The sequence below is a fragment of the Gobius niger genome (assembly GCF_951799975.1).
Source record: "Gobius niger genome assembly, chromosome: 12".
Lineage (NCBI taxonomy): Eukaryota > Metazoa > Chordata > Actinopteri > Gobiiformes > Gobiidae > Gobius > Gobius niger.
The window spans coordinates 7,174,238-7,197,616 of NC_136863.1; the positions used below are offsets into that span (position 1 = coordinate 7,174,238).

Here is a 23,379-nt window from a genome sequence, read left to right on the forward strand (position 1 = left end):
CAACTTGCATCTAGTCCCTTTAATGTAGTTCTTACTCACTGAAATGTTAGCGTATGAGGCTATAATTGTGCTGAAGGATTAAATTTGCAGTAAAAATGACCATCTCTGGCCATTCAACAAGAAGCTTGAGGGCCGCACTTTGGGCAACACTCACAGTTACTTTACAGTAATAATACAGTTATTGCAAGAGTTTTTGTCATTGTGCAGCCTTGTTGTGGACTAATCTTCCTTTCCCTATGTGTGCGAGTGTAGCATGAGTGATCTATAAAGCTCTGCCCAGAAAAAGCCTCCAGACGTGATCTTGGCTGGAGTGGAAATGTCTTCACCGGTGGGACTGAGACGTTCTGTTGGTTAATCCCGGGTCCTTCAGCGAGAGCGGTGTTTGAATTTCTCCCCAGAATCATATCTACCGTCCTCCACTCCCAACCTCCTCCCGCCAACAACAACACGCTCTCCCATGATGCTTTGCGCTGGCTGAAGTTCATTGTCGGCGGTCTTTGGGTAAGTTCCACTGACGAGATTTGGATTTTGTAAATAGCACGTCACTTGTGTTTATTTTGATGCTGACTTGTTGTGCGTTTCAGCTTTTCCTGTCTGAGGTTGCTGTAGAAAGTCAACTGTGGAGGTTTTTACGTGACCAGTAAGTCCTGACACTGACACATGCACTTTAAACAAACAAAAGGCCTAAATTCACTATTCTATGTACTGTATTCAAATAAATATGAATTAGCCAATGATTGAAACTGCAATATTTTACTAGAGGCCATACCGCCTTTGCTCTGCCCAATCCCGTCAGACCTGGGAAGCTAAGCAGGGAGGGGCCTGGTCGGTACTTGGATGGGAGACCGTTTGGGAGCACCAGGAAGCCTAGAGAATGTAGTGTGAGTATGTGGTTGGTGGTGGTCGGAGGGGCCGATGGCACAGACTGCTGCCTCGCTTCCGTCAGTCTATCCCAGGGCAGCTGTGGCCGCAATAGTAGCTTACCACCACCAAGTATGGAGTGAATGAATAATGCAATGTAAAGCTTTTCTTTGAGTGTCCAGAAAAGCGCTATATAAAACCGGTGCATTATTATTATTATTTACTGTACTCTACTTTCTCTGAAATATTTCTCAAAATCTTTTGACGGCGAGAAAATGTTAAAGGGGAATTTTGTATGAGAGATAATAATTGTGCTTTTTTTTTCTTTTTTTCATTGTTCATTAACTCTTCACACTTGGCCTTGCTGCTAAGTGATATAAAATAAATAGCTTTTAACTGATATTTATTTTTGCTAGGCCTATTTATTATTATTTATCAGCACCTTATAATTAGTTAAATTGACATTTAATAGTTATTAATATTAATTCTGTATTTATGTATTTTACCTCTCGGTCTTATTTTTTATTATCCTATTATTCAATTTTACTTACTTACTTTTATTGATTTTTAACAATTTTTATGCTCTTCCAGTTTCCTCTGGAGGAGCCCTCTGCCTTGGGAGCGGTGATTGGCTGTGGCTGCTGGGGTGCTGTCTTGTGGGTGTCTGGATGGAGGTGTGGTGTTGTCCGGGCACCCTGTGTTGGTCCCTGTGGCTGCAGCCGAGGTGCCACTCCCGATGCAGACGGCTCCTTGGATGGTGTTCCCTTACCTGGTTTATCTGCACCCAGCCTTATCTTAGCCTTTTGTCCATAATCTCCACTGTTTTACCTTGAGTGTGTATTGTGTGCTTGTGCGGTGTGTCTCTGGGGAGGTGGGTGGGGGGAGTGTGAATGCTACAATGTGTCTGGTTTTTTTGGAAGGAAGTGGGTGTGAGAGAATGTTTTTAAATCTGTAAAGCACTTTGTGTTACATGACATGTATGAAAAGCGCTATACAAATAAAATTGATTTGATTTGATACTGCTCGGGACTAGACTCATGAAATCCCCCTTTGCCCACCAACACTCATTCATGCACAAAATGCAGGCTTGTGTGGGGAAAGTGTCTTGCCCAAGGGGTTGCCACAAGGGTTCACCCACTGTCCTGTGTGTCTCTGGACTGTTTGTGTTTGTTGGGGCGACAGTGGCGCAGATTGTAGAGCGGGTTGTCTAGAGGGTCGGCGGTTCGAATCCCACAGGTGCACACTGTCGTTGTGTACTTGGGCAAGACACCTCACCCTCCTTGCCTCCAGTGTCTGCGTACACTGGTGTATGAATGAGAGCGTGAATGGGTGACTGGTTCCTCGATGTAAAGCGCTTTGAATGCCTAAAGCAGGTAAAAAGGCGCTATATAAATGAGATCATTTACCATTTGACCATTTATTTGGTTATTGCCACCTAACTCAAACGTTATCATACATTTTTGAGCTATTGACATGACGATTTGCTTATTGGATACATTATGATCTTATTCAATCCGTTTTTCCCATACAAAGGGATAAAGAATCTGAATAGATGTTTTCACCTGAAGAGAATAACCTGCAGTGTCGCTGTGACCTGCAGCTTTTGTCGGTTTCACATCAATTTACTCCTCAATAACCTCAGCGCTGAGTCCTGATGGAGCACGACCTCCGCGACATCGTCCATCAAAGACATAAAAGACAATCATCTCATTAAAACATGATAAGCACACTGACACCTTTGTCCTTTATGTCTTCACACAAATCAAATACACACCCCTAAATGTTCCGAGAAAAGTGAAAATGTTTGATCGTGTTTTTTGGCAAAGCACACTTTGATTTCAATGATTAAAGCAGTGTTTTTCAACCTTTTTTGAGCCAAGGCACATTTTTTTCATTGAAGAAATTACGAGGCACACCACCAGCAGAAAATATTTAAAAAACGTAACCCTGTAGCCTATATTCAGTTGTTCACATCAAAGTGTCTTGAATAGGAACACTGTATAGTCTCGCTAGCCACCGTGCCACAGTCACCGCCACCTGCCGCATCCATGCATCACCAAATCTCTTGTCTCAAAGAAATTAGCAACCTGAAATTGAGTATTTATTACATGGTTACTCTACTCTAGACAGCACAGACACTCGAAAACGGCACATTATTTGCGGATAATAATGAATTTGTTTAAAAAAAAAAAACAACTAAGTGAAATTGGATAATTTTCCAAGGCACACCAGACAATATCTCACGGCACACTAGTGTGCCACGGCACAGTGGTTGAAAAACACTGGATTAAAGAATAAATCCAAAGCAGAAAAGTCTGCTCTTCCTTTGGCCAAGTCTGTTCAGCAGAGTGCATGGGGAAAGGTCACAACATTTACAAAGAAATAAATTATACCTGTGCTAGGTCTGGCCCTTTTCTAAAGTTTTCACACTTTTCTTTAGTTAGAATACTTTTCTTAAAAAACACTTTACAGCTGGACTTTAGTTATGCTTCTTGCTTTGCTCCACATTTGTACAAATTAAATAATTGAAATATAATTTGATAGCTTGCTTAATATGGCACTATTTTGTACTATAACACCAAAGCCATCAACTCAATACTTGACGACCTTCATTACTTATAGCAGGGTTTCCCAAAGGCCGCGACCCCCCAAAAAATCACTCCAACAATCAACCATTGCTCTACAGTATAATTAGGGGCGTGTCTGAAACGGAAGGACTACATAGTGTGATAATATTAGTTGCCTAATTGTTTAGCATATGCTCTGCTGTTTAAGAAATGGTACGCAAAAAATGAAGGCAAGTTATAATCCTGTAACCTAATATTTTATTTCTGGCTGGATGTTGCTGTGTGATCTGGCAACCCAACACCATCTGAGGGCTTTCTGACTGGATGATTGGCGGCCGTTCCACCACATGAACTGAGCACATTTCCTCCAGTTTGGCATAACCCAAGTCTAAGAGCTCCTTCAAAAAAAACCCATCAAAATAGCGTCAAAAGTGAGAAGAAAACAAGGATGAAAACACAACCAAAAAGTATTCAAAAGTGACAAAAATGCGATGAAATAGAATGTCAAAAAAGTGATGAGAACATGGCTACAACGCAAGAAAAAAAAATCAGTTTCATAGGTCTTAGCTTTCAAATGCGGCGTTAGACTGGCCTATAGGTTGGAAGCTCTCCATTCAAGAAGCTTCTAGATTTGGATAATGCCAAACTGGAGGCAAAATCTGGAGCACTCGCTTAAGGTGGGGGATAAGAGGTTAAGAAATGAAACAAAAAATGAACAACAAAAAATAATTTTACATCAAAGATTGTTTTAGTTATCAGTGCAAAGCATATTTGTCAATATATTAAACTCTTACCCGCCTTAACTGAGCGCATTTTGGTTTTACCCAAATCCAAAAGCTTCTCGGAGCTCACAGCCTATATGCCAGTGCAAAGCCTGATTTAAAGGCGAATAAATATAACTTTTTTTGTTGCTTTGTCACTTAGTCTTTGTCACATTTTGTCATGTTTTAGTAATTTTTTGCTCACTTTTAGTTGTTAAAACATCACTTTTTTCCTTTGCTTTTTTGTTAAGATTTTGTCACTTTTTTGTCGCTCTTTTGTGGCATTTTTGTTGCTTTTTTTTATCTCTCTTAATTTGCTTTTTTTGTGCCTTGTTTTCACCCTCGTTTTTGTCGCTATTTTGACGATTTTTTCCAAGAAGCTTTTTTCAAGAAGCTTTTAGATTTGGGCAAAGCCAGACTGGGGATAATGCTCGGTTCAGGTGGGGGGGGGAAGATGTTAAACGTTTGATGGGTAATGCCATTGAAACAACTCTCACATACCCCACCTTTTAAAGCTGAAAACCCATCATTACGCACTATCACTACATTCCCACGGTCAACGACAATCCCCGCGTAAAGGCGTGGTACCCCGTAATCCCCCATCCGCCCACCAGAGGGCTCCCTCGTCCTTCGCTCCCCTGCTCTCCCCTCGACAGGTTGTTCCTCTCCTCCGTCCTCCTCTCCTCCCCTGAGTCGCTGTGCTCGCTCCTCCTTGGCTCCCGCTCCGTGTGTGCAGCTGCTGCGTCTCCAAAGCCCCCGCTCCGTTACGCACTCGTCCCGTCGCCACCTGCACACAGCGCTCGGACGGACGCGGACGGGAGCACACACCCCAGAGGGAAACCTTAACACGGATTAAAAAAACCCTGAATAGACGGCCGCTTGCGTTCATAATCTCATCATCTGGATTTGCCTTTTGTCGCTGCGTTATCGGGCATCTAAAGTTGTCATGATGCCTCCTCTGCGCATTTGGGATTACTAGCGTTTCGAGGTGATATCGCTCTTTTTTTGTTGTTGTTGCTCGCGTTTTTTGGACTGAAGAACACACGCTCCTTTCAAGTGGACAAAACATGGACTAATTTTTCCATACGTTTTCACCATGGGATTGTTACAGCTATTTGTGGTTCTTGGCGTGTTTTGCCCCTCCTCAGGTAGGACAGCGATACGCATCTGAAGGATACAGAGCGAGCTATACCCATCTGTGGATAGGGCTGCACCACGCACTAGCATCCCTTCTTTTAGCGCTACAACGTTGTAATGAGACGTACTGGAATGGTTTACAACTGGCCTAATTGTATTGATAATCTGAGAATGGCACTTGCATATTGATTTATCAAGCACTTTGTCCATTATGTTGATCACAGAGCGAGTTAGTAATGTGAACTGAAGTGGTTTAGCCAGGACACATTTCTATCCCAGACCGAGGATAACATTGACAGTGCAAAGTTGTGGATCTGACCTGGTTTGGAAAGGGTCCGGTCCTCGTTTAGTCCTGGTTTGACACTTATATTGCTCCATTTTAGAATCTGTTTAGTCCTGTTTCAGCTCCGGATGAGAACGCAATTACACAAAATGTTCATGGTCACTCACTGAATTTGATCATTTTATTCCTGTTTTGCATCCAAAATGTATTAGTTAAAACACCGTATGTTGTATATTTGAAGCACAGTTGTCCATACCACTGGCAGTGAACGTTTTTGCCTTTTCTCTTCCCTTGTAGTTGTTGGATTCGGGGTGGACCCTGCGCTCCGGATCGGCGTGTTCGATGAGCTCACTTTGGGACAAGGTTTGGATGGAGTTACCCAAGTCCAGGGCTTTCACAGCGAGTCCAGAGCTTTCCACTTCCAAGGTAACTGTTTAAATGTCCTCTACGATTACCCACGCTTTTGATGATGTTGTGGACGTGCTCATGGGCAAGGCACTTGGGCTTACCTTGGTTGGGTGCGTTAGTGTAACTAGAGCCAGAATATGCACTTTAAGCTAATTACTCCGATCTGGAGATGGGTGTCCGGGTGCTGCACTTTATGCCCCTGACAGTGGCATCGGAGGGTTTGTGCAAAGCGAAGGGGGCGCCATAAGCACCGATTGGCAGTCAGACTCCTATCAGTTTGCCCCAGGTCACCTCTACTATCAAGCGTTTCTGTGGAGTGAATATTACACTGCATTTTAACAACACTTATCTAATTATAACTGATTAGTGTTACGATTACTGATATCCTTTCACAAAATAAACAACAGAAAATGAAAAATGACTGTTGTGGTGTTTGCTTTGGTAAATTAGACATGACAAATCCCTGTTGGTACTTTTAACAAAGCTGTGAGTGACAATTTTATTCCAGTCATCCAGCTGGGTATGTTGTGATGAATAATAATGACAAACAGCCGTCACGATTGATGGAGCAATGACCACAATTTCTTCAAATGTCAACTTGTTTTGTGTTTTTAGATGAGAACCTTCTATGGTTGATTGTTGTTTGGTTCAAAATTGTGAGGTATGTGGACATTTTTACCCGAAATGATCAGACTCAGCATTTGTGGAATTCCCTTTTGGATATCTCTCATGAAAATGCCAATCGTTTAATACATTGGCTCATGTCTCCATCTGAGAAAGGATCTTAATCATATTGCACAAGCTGAAAAGAGTGAATAGAGCAGCTGTTCTGGACCTGAGAGTTCAACTGTTGGTTTATCCATGGTTTACTTGAGACGGTTTAGTCCGTATTTGAATCTAATCCTAAATGACTATGGCTTGTCTTAGGCCATTTACTCTGTTGTAGCTACAGTTTAGACCAGGGGTGTCAAACATACGGCCCGCGGGCCTGATCCGGCCCACGACATGATCTAATCTGGCCGCTGCCATGTAGAGCATGAATTCCAGAGTATGTAAAAAAAAAGTAAGTCTCTTGCCCATTCCTGTGTGAAGTTATGATTTTTTAAAGAATAACTATAATGCTCATTCTAGCCACTAGGGGGCATTACATAAAATAAAATAAAAGGAAAGAGTTCCACACATGTCCAGCAGAGGGCATTGACATAATAAAAGCTCAGGATCTGAACAACACATTACATAGACACGTGGTAAATGGACAGTCTGCCCCAGGGCGGCTGTGGCTTCAATAACATCTTACCACCACTGAGTGTGGAGTGAATGAATAATAATGAATAATAATTACACTTGCAATACAAGTGTAAGCCGTTGTTATTACTGAAGCTACAGTCAAGTTTGGGCTTTGACCAAATCACAGCTGATTATTATTAATTTATTGGAAATATTTTCTCTATTATATGTGGCCCACGACCTGCCGTGGGAGCTGAATTTCGGCGACGCAAAATGAGTTTGACACCCCTGGTTTAGACAGTTTCCTGGGTCTTTTCACATTGCCTTGTGCCCAATATAGGCTAAATATTGTCCTGTATTGTGCATGCTACCTTAGCATTTTCACAATGTAAAAAAAGTGGACATGTCATGCATATGGCGGCACGGTGGCGCAGCTATTAGCGCTCACGCCTCACAGCTAGAAGGTCCCGGGTTCGATTCCCACCTGGACAGGGCCTTTCTGTGTGGAGTTTGCATGTTCTCCCCATGTCTGTGTAGGTTTCCTCCGGGTACTCCGGTTTCCCCTACCACTAAAAACATGTACAATAGATTCCCCTCTGGGGCCAGGACTCCCCTGAAAAAGAGATTCTTAATCTCAATGGGACTATCCTGGTTAAATAAAGGTCAATAATAAAAGGTCAATTATAATAATATGGAGATTTATAATTTGAAAGTATGTATGATATATGTGCGGATTAAGAGAAAGGCGAACAAGCTGGTGAAAATCTTGACGGGGGCTCCTCCTGCTGGCAGCTATAGGAATAGTTTTCTTTAAAAAAGAACTTCAAGGTTGGACGAATGACGAGGTTAGCAGCTCCAGCAGAGCGTGATAAACACACTTCGAGCACAGAACTCAAAATCGATAATGTTGGATTATGGTCTTTAAGAATGTGGAGGACAGTTTTTGGGTTTGAACAATGACACGAGTGTAATCAGGAAGTACAGAACGAGGCGCTGACGCCGTAGAAGAGAAACAGCTAAATTTAACAGCTTTGTCCGAGGATTTCTCAAAACTGGGTGAATGTTGTGAAAGTAGATTTTGCATATGTCCACTCCAAAGTAGTAAGTCCTCTCCAAACAACATCCCAGTTTCACGGGGGCTTACTTTGTATAACACCTGCTAACCCTGTAGTTTAAACCTGTACAAACATTAGCTTAGCAGTTCATTTTGCAGTCTTTCAAATGTTTATGTGTATGGACGTGTTTAGCATGTCTACTATGAACAGACTCTGCATTTTAAAATTTCAGATCTAAAAATGTGACAGGAACATAAAGATTACATAGTTTCCAAATTGAGCAGTCCTAGCAGTGAACACTGTCCTGTATGAGGCTAATTTTACTTACAACAAGGCGCATCATAAGCAGTCAGCACTGTAGCAGCTCATCACGTCCGCACTTTGTCTCCGCTTTGAGCGCCGTTGTGTTTTGCCTAATCTCATTACGTCTTTATACGTGACGCGCCCACCCCGCTCCCCCATCGCACCCCGCTTTAATGTGCGCTCCTAATTGTTGCCTATTGTCGGTAGCAGGTGGCCATCAGCGCTGAGGCCCAGAGACTAGAACAGCTGTGACAGAGACAAACTGCTAAAGCTTTAATGCCTTTTACTCGAGCCAAAAGTACAGTCAGTGCAATCAGTAGAAACATCTCAAGCATAAATCAATCAGTGTTTTCATTAAGATTGGGCCAGGGAAAAGAAAGTGTCTCAGGTTCAAACTGCTCCACCTCTTTTGTTTCTGAAAGTGACATTGGACCAAAAGTTCAAGTCCTTTTTCAGTCAAATAGGAACAGCTGTCTCCTTAAAGTGGACATGCATATGGAGCTTAGAAATAGACTTAAAAGCGTTATGTTGGGGGCCTCAGCTTTGATATTTTGCATTTTATAATTTGAAAATATGTCTCTGTAAGAATTAAATAGCAACAATGAAATGCAGGTGAAAGAGCTGGTGAAAATCCTGACTGGGGCGCCTCCTGCTGGCAGCTATAGGAACAATTTTCTTTCAGGGTATAACTTCCGAGTTGTAAACACAGTGTGGTTAGAAGCAATGTGATAGATGATAAACAGAGAATGTGCACAGAATGTTGGATTACGGGCTTTTAAAATGTGCAGGAAAGTTTGGGGGTTTGAACAGTTGTAATCAGGAAGTACAGAACGAGGCGCTGACACCGTAGAAGAAGAAACAGCTAAATTTAACAGCTTTGCCCAAGGATTACTTAAAACTGTGAATGTTATGAAATACTTCTCCAGTTATGTCTTTGACGAGGGAAAAACGTTAAAACATGGTTTAAACCTTTAGAAAGTCGCTTGAAAGTTTGCCTTATATGACCACTTGTACACCGAATGGATTTGTTTTTCTCTTACACATTGATGGCTTGCAGAGTAGGGCCAGCTCTCCTTTGGAAAAATGGTAAATGGGCTCAACTTATATAGCATTTTTCTACCTTTGTTCTTCTACCATCAAAAAGATCAAAAATTGATACAGCTCTAGACGGAAACAAAGCTTGTGACATTGCAGGAGCTTTTCAAAACAATACCAAACTGTAATACAAAGATTAAGACGAGCTGTGTTTGTTCCTCCACAGTACGTTACCCATTATATTACATGGACTATATGAAACCAAACACTTGAGCGACTGTGCTTTTGTCCGTATGTTCTTCAACGGCCCTCTACTTGTCGGTCTTTCTCATCAGCAGCAGCACCCCCCCCCCCCCCTCGCATACGGTATCTTCTGATCTTCTGCACAGCGGCTGAGACGGCTAGACTCGTTCGGGAAGTGGCGACAGCTTCAGCGGCTTCTCCCTCTCTCCCTCCCTCTCTCTCTCTGTGAAACCAGGCCTTTTTGATCTATATGATGTCCTTCATGTAGACCACGCTCACAAGTGCTCATGACAGTGGGTGAGAAATGAGGCGTTCAAAGACAGTTATGGAGGAGACGGTCGTGCGGCTTTTGTTGTTGTTGAAAGGCGTGGCTGTTGGATGTCTGGCATGATGTTGGAGCTAGTCTTAGTTTAGCCTCTGGTTTTGTCCTGATTTTGGATCAGTTCCATCCATCCATCCATCCATCCATCCATCCATCCATCCATCCATCCATCCTCATGGTTCTAACCAAGCCTGTTGGTCTCTCATAAGGGACTTCTGAACCGCTCTTTGTCTGACCCGTCACCTAGGACCTGTTTGCCATGGGAGACCCTACCAGGGGCACGAAGCCCCCAACAACAGAGCCCCCAGGATCATTTGGGTGCTCAAACCCCTCCACCACGTTAAGGTGGCGGTTCCAGGAGGGGTTGGATCAATTAATTCCCACAAATACCACAGTAATTTAATGATCGAGACATGGTTGTGCTTTGTTGTTCAATGGCCGACAATGGCATTAGTTCCAGTTTAAGGCTGTTAGGTTGGAGATAGTCAGACATTTTTTAAATTAGTTTTACTCTTTGGACGAAAACAAAATGTAGTTTTAGTCAAGATTGAGTCTAAAGATTCTATTCAATGTTAGTCTAGTTTTGTTCGATGACAATCCCACATAAATTGTATGTCTTTGATTTTTTTGATATTTAGGTAGTCTCCTTTACATTCATGTTATTGTATTCAAGCATATTTAATCATATTCATTAAGCTTCTTCTTCAAAATGGCTCCGACACTCACAATCAAAGAACAGACTTGTTCCTTTGGCAGGGATTTTAATGATATGAGGTTCTTTCAAACTGTCACTGGAAGCACAGATGTTTTTAGTCTCTTTTTAGTTTTTGTTCGTTTATTTATTCACGACAAAGACGAGGGTGATAGACAAACAATGCAAGACATTCAGTGTAAGACAATAAGACATTAACACAAATTAAGATGAGACAGACATAACAGAGATGACATTTATGATCATATATGTTCTCAATTATTTTGAAAAAGAAAAAAGGACGAACGAGCAAAAACTATTAACTATGTCGAAAGGTTTAGTGAAATTTAACTCAATCCTCAATTCTCAGTCCATGGCTTCGACCTGCTTCTGTCCTAGTTCGTACCTGGTTTAGGCCTGGGTTTTTCCTGGATCAGCCCTAGTTTAGTCCTGCTTTAAGACCGGTATGTTCTCGGCTTGAGCCTTGTTTAGTTTTGACATTCACGCTTCGTCTGTTTTGCCGGAATAAAACGCGCTGTTCATCTGTTCCGTGACTGACTCCTCTCTGTCTCCATACGCTCCTGTTTCTCTGAAGCACCTCTGATATAAGTGCGTTCTCACACAGGCCGGCGACGGGGGCGCGATATTTATGGCAGCAGCTTCCTACATCCGTCATTCAAATGGTTTATGTTAAGTCAATGATGCCGGGCCACGGTGGAAGGCAGATAGATGCATGCATGGCTAATGCACAGATTTATTTTTGTCACCTTTCTAGACAAACCCCAGTTTAAGGGGGGGGCGTTATCATTTCGAGACACAGACATCAGATCCTTATGTTGCTTGGTGAAGGAACGGAGGCTTTTGAGACATCCGCACAGTTCAAAGATGTCGATGTACGAAAACAAAATTGCAATTTGAATGGTTGCTCTAAGCATTGCTAAAGGTTTCTGCTTCTAAATCTATTCTTTGAACAGATTTGTAATTACTCTTCATGTGCAATGTTTACATTAGACGGTGGGTAAATAAATGCACCGCAAAGCAGACTTGTGGTTTGTTTGTGGTCAAGAATAGATCTAAATCAGTGGTTCTCAATTGGTATGGCTTCAGGACCCACTGTTACTCTAAGATGACAAGCCGTGACCCAAATGAAAAATGCCAGATACTGTCTTTTCCCTTCAAATAATGAGGAGAATAACTTACATGAGCCTTTAAAGCTGAAATTCTGATCAAAATTACTCGATAACATTTTAACAGACTCTGGTGGTGCTTCTCCTTGTTTTCAGCACCGACATTCTGGACATAAGATGGTGCATTAGAAACTGTCACACAGAAAAATCAACATTGATCAATAGGTCCACATTAATCCTATGTTGAATAAAGCCCCCATTTCTTTTAATGCCACAGTGAATAACTTGTTCATTTGTGCTGACAGAGATCATATTGAACTTTATGCCAGTTTTTGTTCCATGTGTGGATTGGCCAAGTAGTTTCAGAGAATAACTTAAACCAGGTCAAAAGTCTGTTTTCTACCTCAGTATGAAGGTTTTAGGTGATGAGAGTGGTGAGGAGAAACATGCACAGCAGAACAGACTTGTGGTTTATTTTCGAGCGGACATCGCCCCGCCGTGTTGAGAGATAGAGGATACATAAATCCTAAAACAGGGAAGCGGTGAGCGGGTGTCTGTGTCTGGGCAGGGCGGCTGTTTGAGGGGCCGCGCTGCTGATTCGCCTTGTGTAGTCGCTTGGCGGGCTGGGACGGGACACATTCCCCACAGTGACATACCAGCGCTCATTATGAAGCAGCCAGAACACATCCAGCGTCAGCGCAGTCCCAGCGCCGCTGCCTGGACGCCCGAGGACAGACCGTTACCTCTGATACAGGGAGGGGGCAGAGAGAAGAGAGGCAGCACGGGAGGAGGGGCGTTCGTAATAAATGTACGGCTTTAAGGTGATTGTTAAGCTCAAAATAGATGAGTCTTTAGTACAGATCTAATGTTTTTATCCACACTGAAATATGTATGAAATTAGGGATGCACAATAAAGGAAAAGTTATATTTTTCTTGCATTGCATTTGTGATTAGATTTTCTTTTTATGTTTTGAAATGTAAATTTAGACGTTTAAGGAAAGCCTGAAATATGGGCCGCTGTAGTAATGCTAAAGCTCACAGGCATTGTCTAAACCAGTAGGGCAATACAATATTCCATCCATCCATCCATCCATCCATCCATCCATCCATTCATCCATTCATCCATTCATTTTCTTCCACTTTTCTCTTTCCGGGTCGTGGGAATCACATTGCACCGCTCTTTGTCTGACCCATCACCTAGGACCTGTTTGCCCTACCAGGGGCACGAAGCCCCCGACAACAGAGCCCCCAGGATCATTCGTGGTCTCAAACCCCTCCACATTAAGGTGGCGGTTCCAGGAGGGGTACAATATTCCAACTTACTGTCAAAATAATATGTCAACATTTTATTTTTTGTCCTGACCCACAAGTTGAGAACTACTGATCTAAACTACAGTGGAGATTGGATTGTTTGATGTTTGCAAAGAACAATATGTCTTATTGAGTTTTTAGTAGTAGCTTTTAATGTTTTATTGGTTTTAATTATTTACTTGCTTCTGGTTTAGTAATATTTGATTTTCTTGTTGTGCAGCACTTTGGAAACTCGTGTTTATAATTTGTGCTATAGAAGTAATGTTGGACTGGATAAAATAATTGCTAGTTGTGATTAATCAAACTTAGATACATTTGGAATTACCCGCAGCCCAGATAAAATTATACCTTTTGCATTCAATACCCAAACCGTGTGGGGATTTGTCATAGGTAGATAAGTGCTTGGTGCCCATAGTATCATCCTAAAATATTAATTGTGAAGCAGGTCAAAGTTTGGGTCCTGTCTGCTTTGATTGAAGGTGGGTCAGTGCATAGCAAGGCAGACCTTACCAAAAAGATCAAGTTATTGGTTTAGTAACTAGCTTTACCGCTGCAAGATTTTCAGTCCTTTGGCAAAGATCAAGTTAGGCCTGTCACAATAACAAAATCTGAAGTCGCAATAAACAATATTATTGAAGACCTTTGTATGCCTCAAAAACTAATCCTATCCTATATCCTACAATAAACACGACATATAATGAGAGACAACTTACTTCGCCCAAAAAATAAAGTACTGCATTGAAAAAAAAGCAAATAAATATACAAATGATAAATATTGAGAGCAAAAATGTATTGGTTATCTGACTGCTCACTCTGGTTCCCGGCGCTTCTTGAAATCTCCAGCGCAGCACCGCGTATATCTCGCCATCTCTCTCCCACCGCGATTGCATTCGTATATATCTGCTGTTCGTCCCAGCGGTGGGGGGTTTGGATGATTAGTATGGCCCTCCTCATGCTTCTTTGGAACATAGCTGTCAGTGCTACAATATAGGGCATCATAGTCAACCACCCCCACGCCCCCCCGGGGAGAGCCGTAATACAGATGCATGAAGGAGCCCCCCAGGAGGTGCTGCTCCGTCAGTGTTGTCAGGTGATCCGCAGCGCTGTTATCACATTATTAGCACCCCCCATCCTAGATTTTAATATCTGGACAGCTGTATGTGTCCAGACTTATATAAATAACCTGAAGGCTCCACAAAGGAGAACGACCCTCCCCCCCAAACATGCAACACCCACACACCTCTCTTTGTTGTTTTCTATAGTATGTTGCATGTACTTGTTGGATGAATTGTACTTCAAAGAGTAGCTTCATGGCAGCACGACTACTTAATACTTTAAAGAAAACGGAATGTCGGTGGGGGCGTGTACAGGGAAGTGTGGATGTCTCTGGTCTCCACTACCCGACCCTTGATAAATCTGAAGGTGAATGGATCGTGGAGTAAAGCTTGGTTAAGGCTGGGGGTAAGAGGTTCGGCAACAGCTGAGAGATTGTGCTCGACTACCTCCGACTTTCACGGTTTGAAAACTGAGTAATTCAGGTAGAGCTGCTTCAAGTAGAAATGAAAAAATAAATCAGGTTGACTCTGACCCCTGCCTGGTGACCGAATCGACCAGGCATCTCCATCTCATCTGGTCTCTTGCCATAACAAGGCAGTTCTTCAGAAATACCCCCAGTTTTCCAGCACATTGTCCAACCATCTTGTCCTAGGTCTTCCTCTGCCTCACTTTCCCTCCATGGCCCCTTGCACTATGGCTTTCTCTAAACAGTCGTCTGCTCTGACCACATGCCCAAAGAAAGACAGTCTGTTCCTCTCTATTATGTTCATCGGAAACGCTTTCACTTGTATTTCTTTCAGGAAGTATTGGTTTGTTTTCTTGGCTGTCCATGGAATACGTAGAAGCCTCTGCCACACCCTCAAAAGCATCTATTCTCTTTCTGTCTGCCTATTGGTTGAAATTAACTAAATTTGACATTTTTGTATTTAGTTGTTGTAATGGGTGGCATGGCATGGCAGCTCTCAGCGGCCTCGCCCCATAACAACGAGGTCCCTGAGGTTCCACGGGTCAGGTCTTGTTCTCGCTGTGTCTGCGTAGGTTTCTTCCAGTGACACTGGTTTCCTCTATCACTAAAAACTTGTACAATAGGGTCCTCCTCTCAGACCAGGACTCTCCTGAAAGATATATTCTGAATTGTTTTTTCATGCTGAAATATGTTCTTACCTGAGCTTAGACAAGTTGATGCATACCTGTCTGGTCTTTGTGCGTGCGCCCAGCCACGCAAAACGACCAAAGATGTTTTTGTCATTTGGCCCCTCCCAGTATATTCCTATAGCTCCAAACGTGGTGAAGATCAAGCTCTTCTACGGGCACGCACAAGTGCATTATTTATATATCACCTTGTCTAAGGTCAGGTAAGAATCTCAGTTTGGAAAAACCGTGGCCTGTTCCTTTAACCCCCACCTACAAAAGCAAGACGTAAATGAGAATGAAAATGCAGTATTCTCATGTTTTTGTCACAACAAAAACGTGACAAAAAAGCAACGAAAAAGTGACAACAACGAGGCATCAATGCACAAGGAAAAATCCTACATCAGTTTTGTAGGTCTTAGCTTTCAAATGAGGCATTACACTGGCCTGTAGACTGCAAGAAGCGTTGAGATTTTGGTAAAGCCGAACTGGAGAAAATGCACTCCGTTAAAGTCGGTGTTAAGAGGTTAAAAATTCAGGCGGATTGCATCTGTCAACAAACTTTTCAATGTTTTTCTCCTTCAGTATATTGTGAAAGGAGACATTGGCGGAAAAAGACCTTTTGTGGTAAAGGCTCATCCCTGTGAAGATTGGGATGCTCGAAAAGCTTTAGGGAAATTCCCCCAATCATTGTAGAACTGTCAGCAAAGTTCCACAAAAAGCAAACGTCAAAAACACAAATTTCCAGGACCCTCACCACCTTCTGTACTCGAATCATATTATCCGCACCATTGGTCTCACTTGTTTACACCGACTGTCTTCACTGCCCACCTCTGTCCCCTTTGTGGCTACCAGTGTAAGAACGAAAGTCATTCACAGTGCAAACAACCCAGTCACCTCCTTCGCAGTTGTCAGCAGCAGCAGAAGCAGAACTCCAGTCTCTCCTGCTGTAATTGTGTCCATGTCTTTGAACGCTGTCTGTCTCAGGAGCCTGCTCCCCTCTCTGCGCGTTTGAAGGCTGGCGGTGAGGTGTTTCCGCGGATGTTGTGGTGATTATTTCCCCGAGTCTCGAGCGAAACGGCCTGGAAGAAAGTAATTTATTATACAGAGGCGGCGGCGGGCGGGCGGCGCGGTGGCATGCTCTGTGTGCGTGCTTGGAGGGAGGGCGGCGGGAGAGGAGACCGCTTTGGATTTATTTATTTATTTATTTATTTTGCATCAATTTGTGTGTTGTGGATAGAAGCGACTGCGCAGCTCCAATTTACAGGCGAGAGCGAAGGCAGCTGCTAATAACTGCTCTGGAGGACTCTGCCGTAATGATGCAATACATTGTGCCGCGCTCGGTCACAAGTCTGGAGCGGGGAGGCGGAGGAACGGGGTTTAATAATAGAACAAAAGCAGTTTCTCAAGTGTGCATGAAATGTTAAAAATAAAAAAACGGAAAGAACGCCGGGTGGTTGGATCCCCGTCACTGAACGTGTTTGTCCGTGGGCAAAGCGCTGCACCCGCCTCGCCTGAATGTGCTGATGTGACTGGAGGTGGTTGGAGAGGCCGTACTTTGAGCGAAGTGACTGAGGAGGGAAGGAATGAATTATGCACCGAATTGAGAAGTGACTGTGAGTGTGCCTTGACAGTCTGATGTTAAAGAGGGGGTTTTGTCAAGCACATCTTCATCGCTATTGTTGTTACGCTTTGTTGGTTAGAAAATGCAATATTGATCTAAAACTGCTGAAACCAAATATCCAGTAGTTTCATTCCTTGTTATTCAATTAAACTAACCCTAATGTCGACCGAGATATTGGGCCAATATTTAGGAATTTTATAATATCGGCTATCGGCCAATCTAGCGTCAATTAAAGCCAATATTTCCGGGACTGAAAATGATAGTCTTCCTGTTTTTTTAAGGAGCTAAGTCAAGGCTTTAAAGCAGAGCTAAGTAACTCATGCCCCATAAGCGCCACTGCAGGTGACGTAGCATGTTGCGTTTTTTTGCTCATTAATTGTCCGTGAGAGTAAATACTACACTGACAGAAAGGACAAAGAGAGAGAGGGATATTGTTCATCCAATTATACAGTGGAGATCTTTTTTTTTACTCAAACTTGGCTGTAAATACCGTTTAAGTGGTGCTAGCCCGCAGTTAGCTTTGCCCGTTAGCCTGTTAGCTTCTTTGTGATTCTGGCCAGAGACACCAGGGAGAGATGAAATACCCTCCAATCATCGTGTGTATAGTGTGTCTTGCTCCTCCGACCCGGTGCAGGGAAAGTTGCAATTGTGGTTTTCTGGCCAGAGACACCAGGGAGAGATGAGATACCCTCCAATTATCCCATTAACATTTGTATTACCCCCAGAGGGAATGGAGTTATTAGGTAAACAAGTGACTTAGTTCTGCTTTAAAACGAGTCCCCCCAAAAAAGGCCTCATGAAAACTGGTTAGCTCGTAGCTACAAGTTTATACAATAAAAGTTTCACCAACTAAACCTCAGTGAATATGGACATGCAGCATGTCATTATGAAGCACAGAACTGGGAGAATCCAAACGCTGAGTTAGCTTTTACCGCCGCGTTTGTATTGTTGATCACCCCACAAAATGCCATGGCTAGAAACAGTTTGCTAAAGCTAACGGCAGCTAATAAAAGCTGGGGCAGAAACTATGAATCAAGTAATAAAATTGGCTACTGCTGGAGTGGCCAAGTATTTATAGATACTAGTATTATAGACCAGACATTTGAAAAACCGGCCAAAAATATCAGCATTGGCCAATTAAAATCCCCAAAAATCTGTGTCGGCCTTAGAAAACAGTATACGTAGGACCTCAGGAGGAGCTCTATGGGAACAGGAGATGCCTTTTGGGAGCTTCTGCCGTGGCTCTGCTAAAAATAGCCAAAAAATAGGGACAGATTTAAAGATTACTCCAAGATGCGTGAGTGCTTAGAAATACAACTGTGTTTTTAACAAGACAACACCATTGCAACTTGATAAATAGCTCTAAAAATAAAATAAACACCCCCCCCCCCCCCCCCCCCCCCCCCATTTAAAAAAACATGTTTTGAGTTGCTTCTTTTTGCCTAGTTTTGAAACAGGCAAGGAATATAAACTTTTAAATGTGATACAGTGTAATACAATGGAAATGTTCCCCAGTAAAAATATAGATTGTGCGTCCGCTGTAAAACCAGCTACAGTTTTGCAAACCTCAGCCATAATCTTTGCCTCAATGATAAAGAAAAATACACCACATTTAACTAGTAATAACTTATAATAATAGTTCATTTTGCTCTAATAAGTCTAATAAACCAAGGCTATAGAGCTATAACTATTCCCCCGATCCCCGTCCACATGCCCAACTTCCTGTATTTTGACACATTGCCTCCTGTAGCTATACATTACATCTAAACTGTTGCCTGCTATTCCCAGTCTCCACCTGCCTTCTCAGCTGTAACCAATCCACGATTCCCACATTTTTGTTGACCCTGGTGGGTTGAGGTGCTCCTCTCCCCCGGGACATTAATGCTTTCGGGCCGATTTGGAGGCTGCTATTAGAAGCCTGTATTGTGAAATGTCATGCGGCCGGTCACAGGAGGAGGAGACGATTTCAGAATTGAGGAGAAATTGCTGTCCAAAGCAAGTCCTGGAGGTGCCCTTGGCGGAGTCCGGTATTTGTTCCGGCAGAGCGGAGACACGCAGCGGGGTAGGGACGGTCTGCCGAATGCAAATGCTCCCGAGAGGTGGAATAATATTCGGCAACAAGGCGCTTTAGGGGATGTACGCGGCTCCATCTGTCAGTTTGCATATTTGTCTAAACACATGCAGAGGTGATTTTTCAGACAGGAAAACCTTGACATGTTGAGTGCGTGGGTTCGTTTTTACTTTGTTGTGAACATACCACATATTTTTAGACTCTTTCGATGTAAAAAAAAAAAATGTCACGGTTAAAGTGACTTCAACAGTTGTCATGTTTCATTGTAATTACGTAGCTTGATGGGATTATACCAGTGGAGATCAAAGTTTTTTACCAGTGAAGTGGCAATTTTCTCAATAAAAGATGATGTTCTAAAGCGCGGCATAGGAGGGGGGATTCCACATAACAAGGGGAGAACTGGGACTCACTCGTGGCCCTTATGTACAGCATGGCGCTATGGTGACAGTTATTGAACGGTCCTTATTTGTCACGTCATGTGCCCACGGGATCGTGCCACACAGTTTACTACTTTTTCACTGTGTGGTTGCCGTGGCGCCGCAGCCAGCCTGCAGCTCAGAGGAGATCACCTGATGAGCGATGGGAGTCGATAAGTCGCTGCGAGTCATTTATTTTAGCGTAATTGTTATAAAAAATGTGGCGCAGTGAGTTAACACATAACACATAACACAGTTTTCCCAGCACTATTCGCTTGCTCTGCTTTGGTGAATAGATAGTCTAGCATCTGTCAAATGCCCTTCATGGGTCACTGGTTTTCAAGTCCAGCCTGGGACTGTCACAATAATGTGGCCGATACTGACAGGTGTGGCATCCTGCTCAGAACTCGGCCAAATCACTATATCGTAGACACACAAAAAAAAATCTGTCTATGATTGAAAACTCCTGCACTACAGTTGACCCGTCTTTCAAAACTACTGGGACAAAATGTCAGGAGCAGGGGACCACAGTGAGCCTGGATCTTCAGGTCAGGTCTCATGTGTATCAGGAACACAAAAAGAAAACAACTCTACCGTATTTTCCGAACTATGAGTTGCACTTTTTTCATAGTTTGGCTGGGTGTACGACTTATACTCAGGTTCAACTTATATATGTTTCTTTCTTCTTCATTATGCATTTTTTGGGTGGTGAGCGACTTATATATGTTTCTTTCTTCTTCATTATGCATTTTTTGGCTGGTTAGCGACTTCTTTCTTCTAAATTATGCATTTTTTGGCTGGTGCGACTTATACTCCTGGACAACTTATATATGTGTCTTTCTTCTTCATTATGCAATTTTTGGCTGGTGAGCGACTTGTATATGTTTCTTTCTTCTTCATTATGCATTTTTTGGCTGGTGCGACTTATATATGTTTCTTTCTTCTTCATTATGCAATTTTTGGCTGGTGAGCGACTTGTATATGTTTCTTTCTTCTTCATTATGCATTTTTTGGCTGGTGCGACTTATATATGTTTCTTTCTTCTTCATTATGCATTTTTTGGCTGGTGCGACTTATACTCCAGAGCGACTTATAGTCTGGAAAATATGGCATATACAGGGTTTCCGCGGACTTTTAAAAGCATTAAAGTCAATGAATTGTGCCAAAATTGAGACTTTAAATGTTAATAAAAAGCATTAGATTCGAAGCTAGATCCGTTGCGTCCAATTTGCTTCTGGACTAACGCAATTTCCCCTCATTCCTCTGTTTGATGGAATGTTTACAAATGAAATATGCACATGTTTGTTTTGTTTTGTGCCATTAAAAAGAATGTATTTGGGCATCGAAATGGCATTAAAAAGCATTACGTTTGGGTTCTTGCTACCTGTTTAAACCCTGATGTGTGAATTTAACATCCTGCCAGAGTGTCACAAAAGACTGACAAGATGAACAGACTTTTACATGTTCTATTGAGGACAAAGCTTCAACACACTTCACCAGATGAACAAGCTTCACATCGATGCATGTGCCTCTTGTAAATAAATTTGGTTTTCCTTGCTTTTCTCCTGATCCGATGGTTTTTTTGGCGTCCTCACTCAGATAGCTCGAGAGATCTTGTACTTGTAAAATGCTTTTGGTGAAAAACCGCAAAGACGTGGGATGTGTTATTTTGTTCTGGCAATCCACTAGAGCCCACAAATTATTCACATACAAAAGCACAAGTGATTCTACCTGATATTAGTCGTGCTCTACACGTGTCCTTAGGGAAATTATAAAATTAGCGGAGCGTTTTGAGGCAGGAGCCTAATCTTTTTGGTGTCTAGAGTTTTGGTGAGAAACTGTGTTGTACTTGCTCTGTTAGTAAAGGCGGGTAGAAGTGAATAGTGTGAGAAAAAGGTTTGTAGCTAAGCCCTGGGATTCAGGAGGCATGATCTAAATACCAAGCTGTGGAGCTGTGGAGCTGTGTTGCCAATTCGCTTTTGTGTCTAGGAACACTTCATTTTGTGTTGTTTCAATTCACTTAGGGCTGGTTCAGGCTCAGTTTTAACAAGCCACAGTGTAAAGATCGTGTATTATTTATTAATGAATATAATAGAGTAATTTTATATTTTTACTTCAACATATGTTAAAATCATAACTAAAACTGAAGCATTTCACATGTTTAAGTGACCATGTTTTTTGTATTACATTGTGTCAGCAAAAAACTGTGTCATGTGGAAGAGTTCAGTGATTCTGCGATATATTACGGCTTCTCAGGATTCAGATATTGGGTCACCATTACAGCAGTAACGATCATTTGGTGATATGCTGTGCAGACTTACCCATTATGTGAACTTAAAACACTCACAAAGCAGCTGTACTTTTTTATTTCACATTATGTAACGTTAAAGGGACTATAGGGAGTTTAAAATTATGTATTTTCCTCCCCCTTCATGTTCCAGCAATGTCCTAATGTGTAGAATGTGCTCAGATGTACTCACCACCACCTCCAAAATCCTGCACTGTCACTCAAAAAGGTGTTACTTCGGGTCCGAATGCCGTCATGCACGAGCTTAACATAGAAGCTGCAGTTACACATATGGCCTGAGGTGGCAGTAGTGAGGATAAAATGGCCAACTTGCATCCAGCCTCTTTAAAATGCCTTGAAAATAGGAATACCATCAGTTTCGGCCAATTAAGCGCACCGTACTATAAGCCGTGCCAGCTAAATTTGCCTTGTACACATACAGGCCACATTCAAATATAAGCCCCAGGTTTTCATAGTGCCGTGCATCTGCTCAGGGCGGCCCATGGCGTGGATGAGGAGGAAGAGGCACCTCATCCCGGAGATGGTGCAGTTGCGGGCAGAGGGAGGGCGGCAGGGACAGCAGTTGATAAATGTGTAAAAAAGGCCCGCAGAAATGGCCAGTGTAGCCGACCTCAATGTGGAGGGATGTGACATGTAGCCTGTCCGCATTGTGGCCACATCTCCAGCTCGGACCACTCCCCAGGCGAGCAAAGCCCTTCCACATTTAGGCTAAAGTGAGCCTTCATCATTTTAAAAGTTACTCATGATTGATTAGAAGTTCAGCCGTAATCTTTCGCCAAGCCCGTCTCACTTTTGCGTTTACTGCTAGAGACGCCTCTAGTGCCTGTTGGCGGCTATATATTGGCCGCACCGTAATATTGCCCACAGGGTTCAAAGTGTGGGAAAAAAGTAGCAGCTTATACGCCAGAAATTATGGGTATCAAATTTGTGAGAATATAAAATGCCCGCACTCATCTTCTGCTGGTACAGAGGGGTGTGCAGCGGTTTAAAAACAGTGGATTGTAGGTATTGGGAACAGTGGTAATTTTATCAACTAAAATATTTTGTCATAATTTTAGTCATAGTAATTTTTTGCTCAAACTAAATGAAAAGTTGTTTTTGAAACTAAAAATGTCCAGATATTTTTCTCTGAAATATGACTAAATAAAAATGAGAAGAAGAGATTAAAATCATTCAAACATCAGATGACAGTTCGAAAGATCCTATTATAATTGAATAATAATAATAATGCATTAGTCTTAGATAGCGCCGTTCCAGACGCTCAAAGTCGCTTTACAATTTCGTGCATTATTCATTACTCCATATTCAGTAATGGTCAGCGAGGCAACCAGTCTGCGCCATCAGCCACCACCAACCTCTCACTCACACTATTCGCCAGGCTTCCTGGTGTTACCAAACGGTGTCACATCCAAGTCCTGCCAGGCCCTTCCCTGCTCGGCTTC

General features: G+C 42.6%; 1 protein-coding gene across 1 annotated transcript in view; it reads left to right on the plus strand.

Moving 5' to 3' along the window:
* The first annotated feature begins 4,872 nt into the window (after window positions 1-4,872).
* Window positions 4,873-23,379, plus strand: part of nell2a (neural EGFL like 2a) — a 222,823-nt gene continuing 204,316 nt past the window's right edge. The window contains exons 1-2 of the mRNA XM_079568360.1: window positions 4,873-5,337; window positions 5,907-6,035. Coding sequence (XP_079424486.1) covers window positions 5,286-5,337; window positions 5,907-6,035 — 181 coding nt within the window. The 5' untranslated portion in view covers window positions 4,873-5,285. The remainder of the gene's footprint in view (window positions 5,338-5,906; window positions 6,036-23,379) is intronic.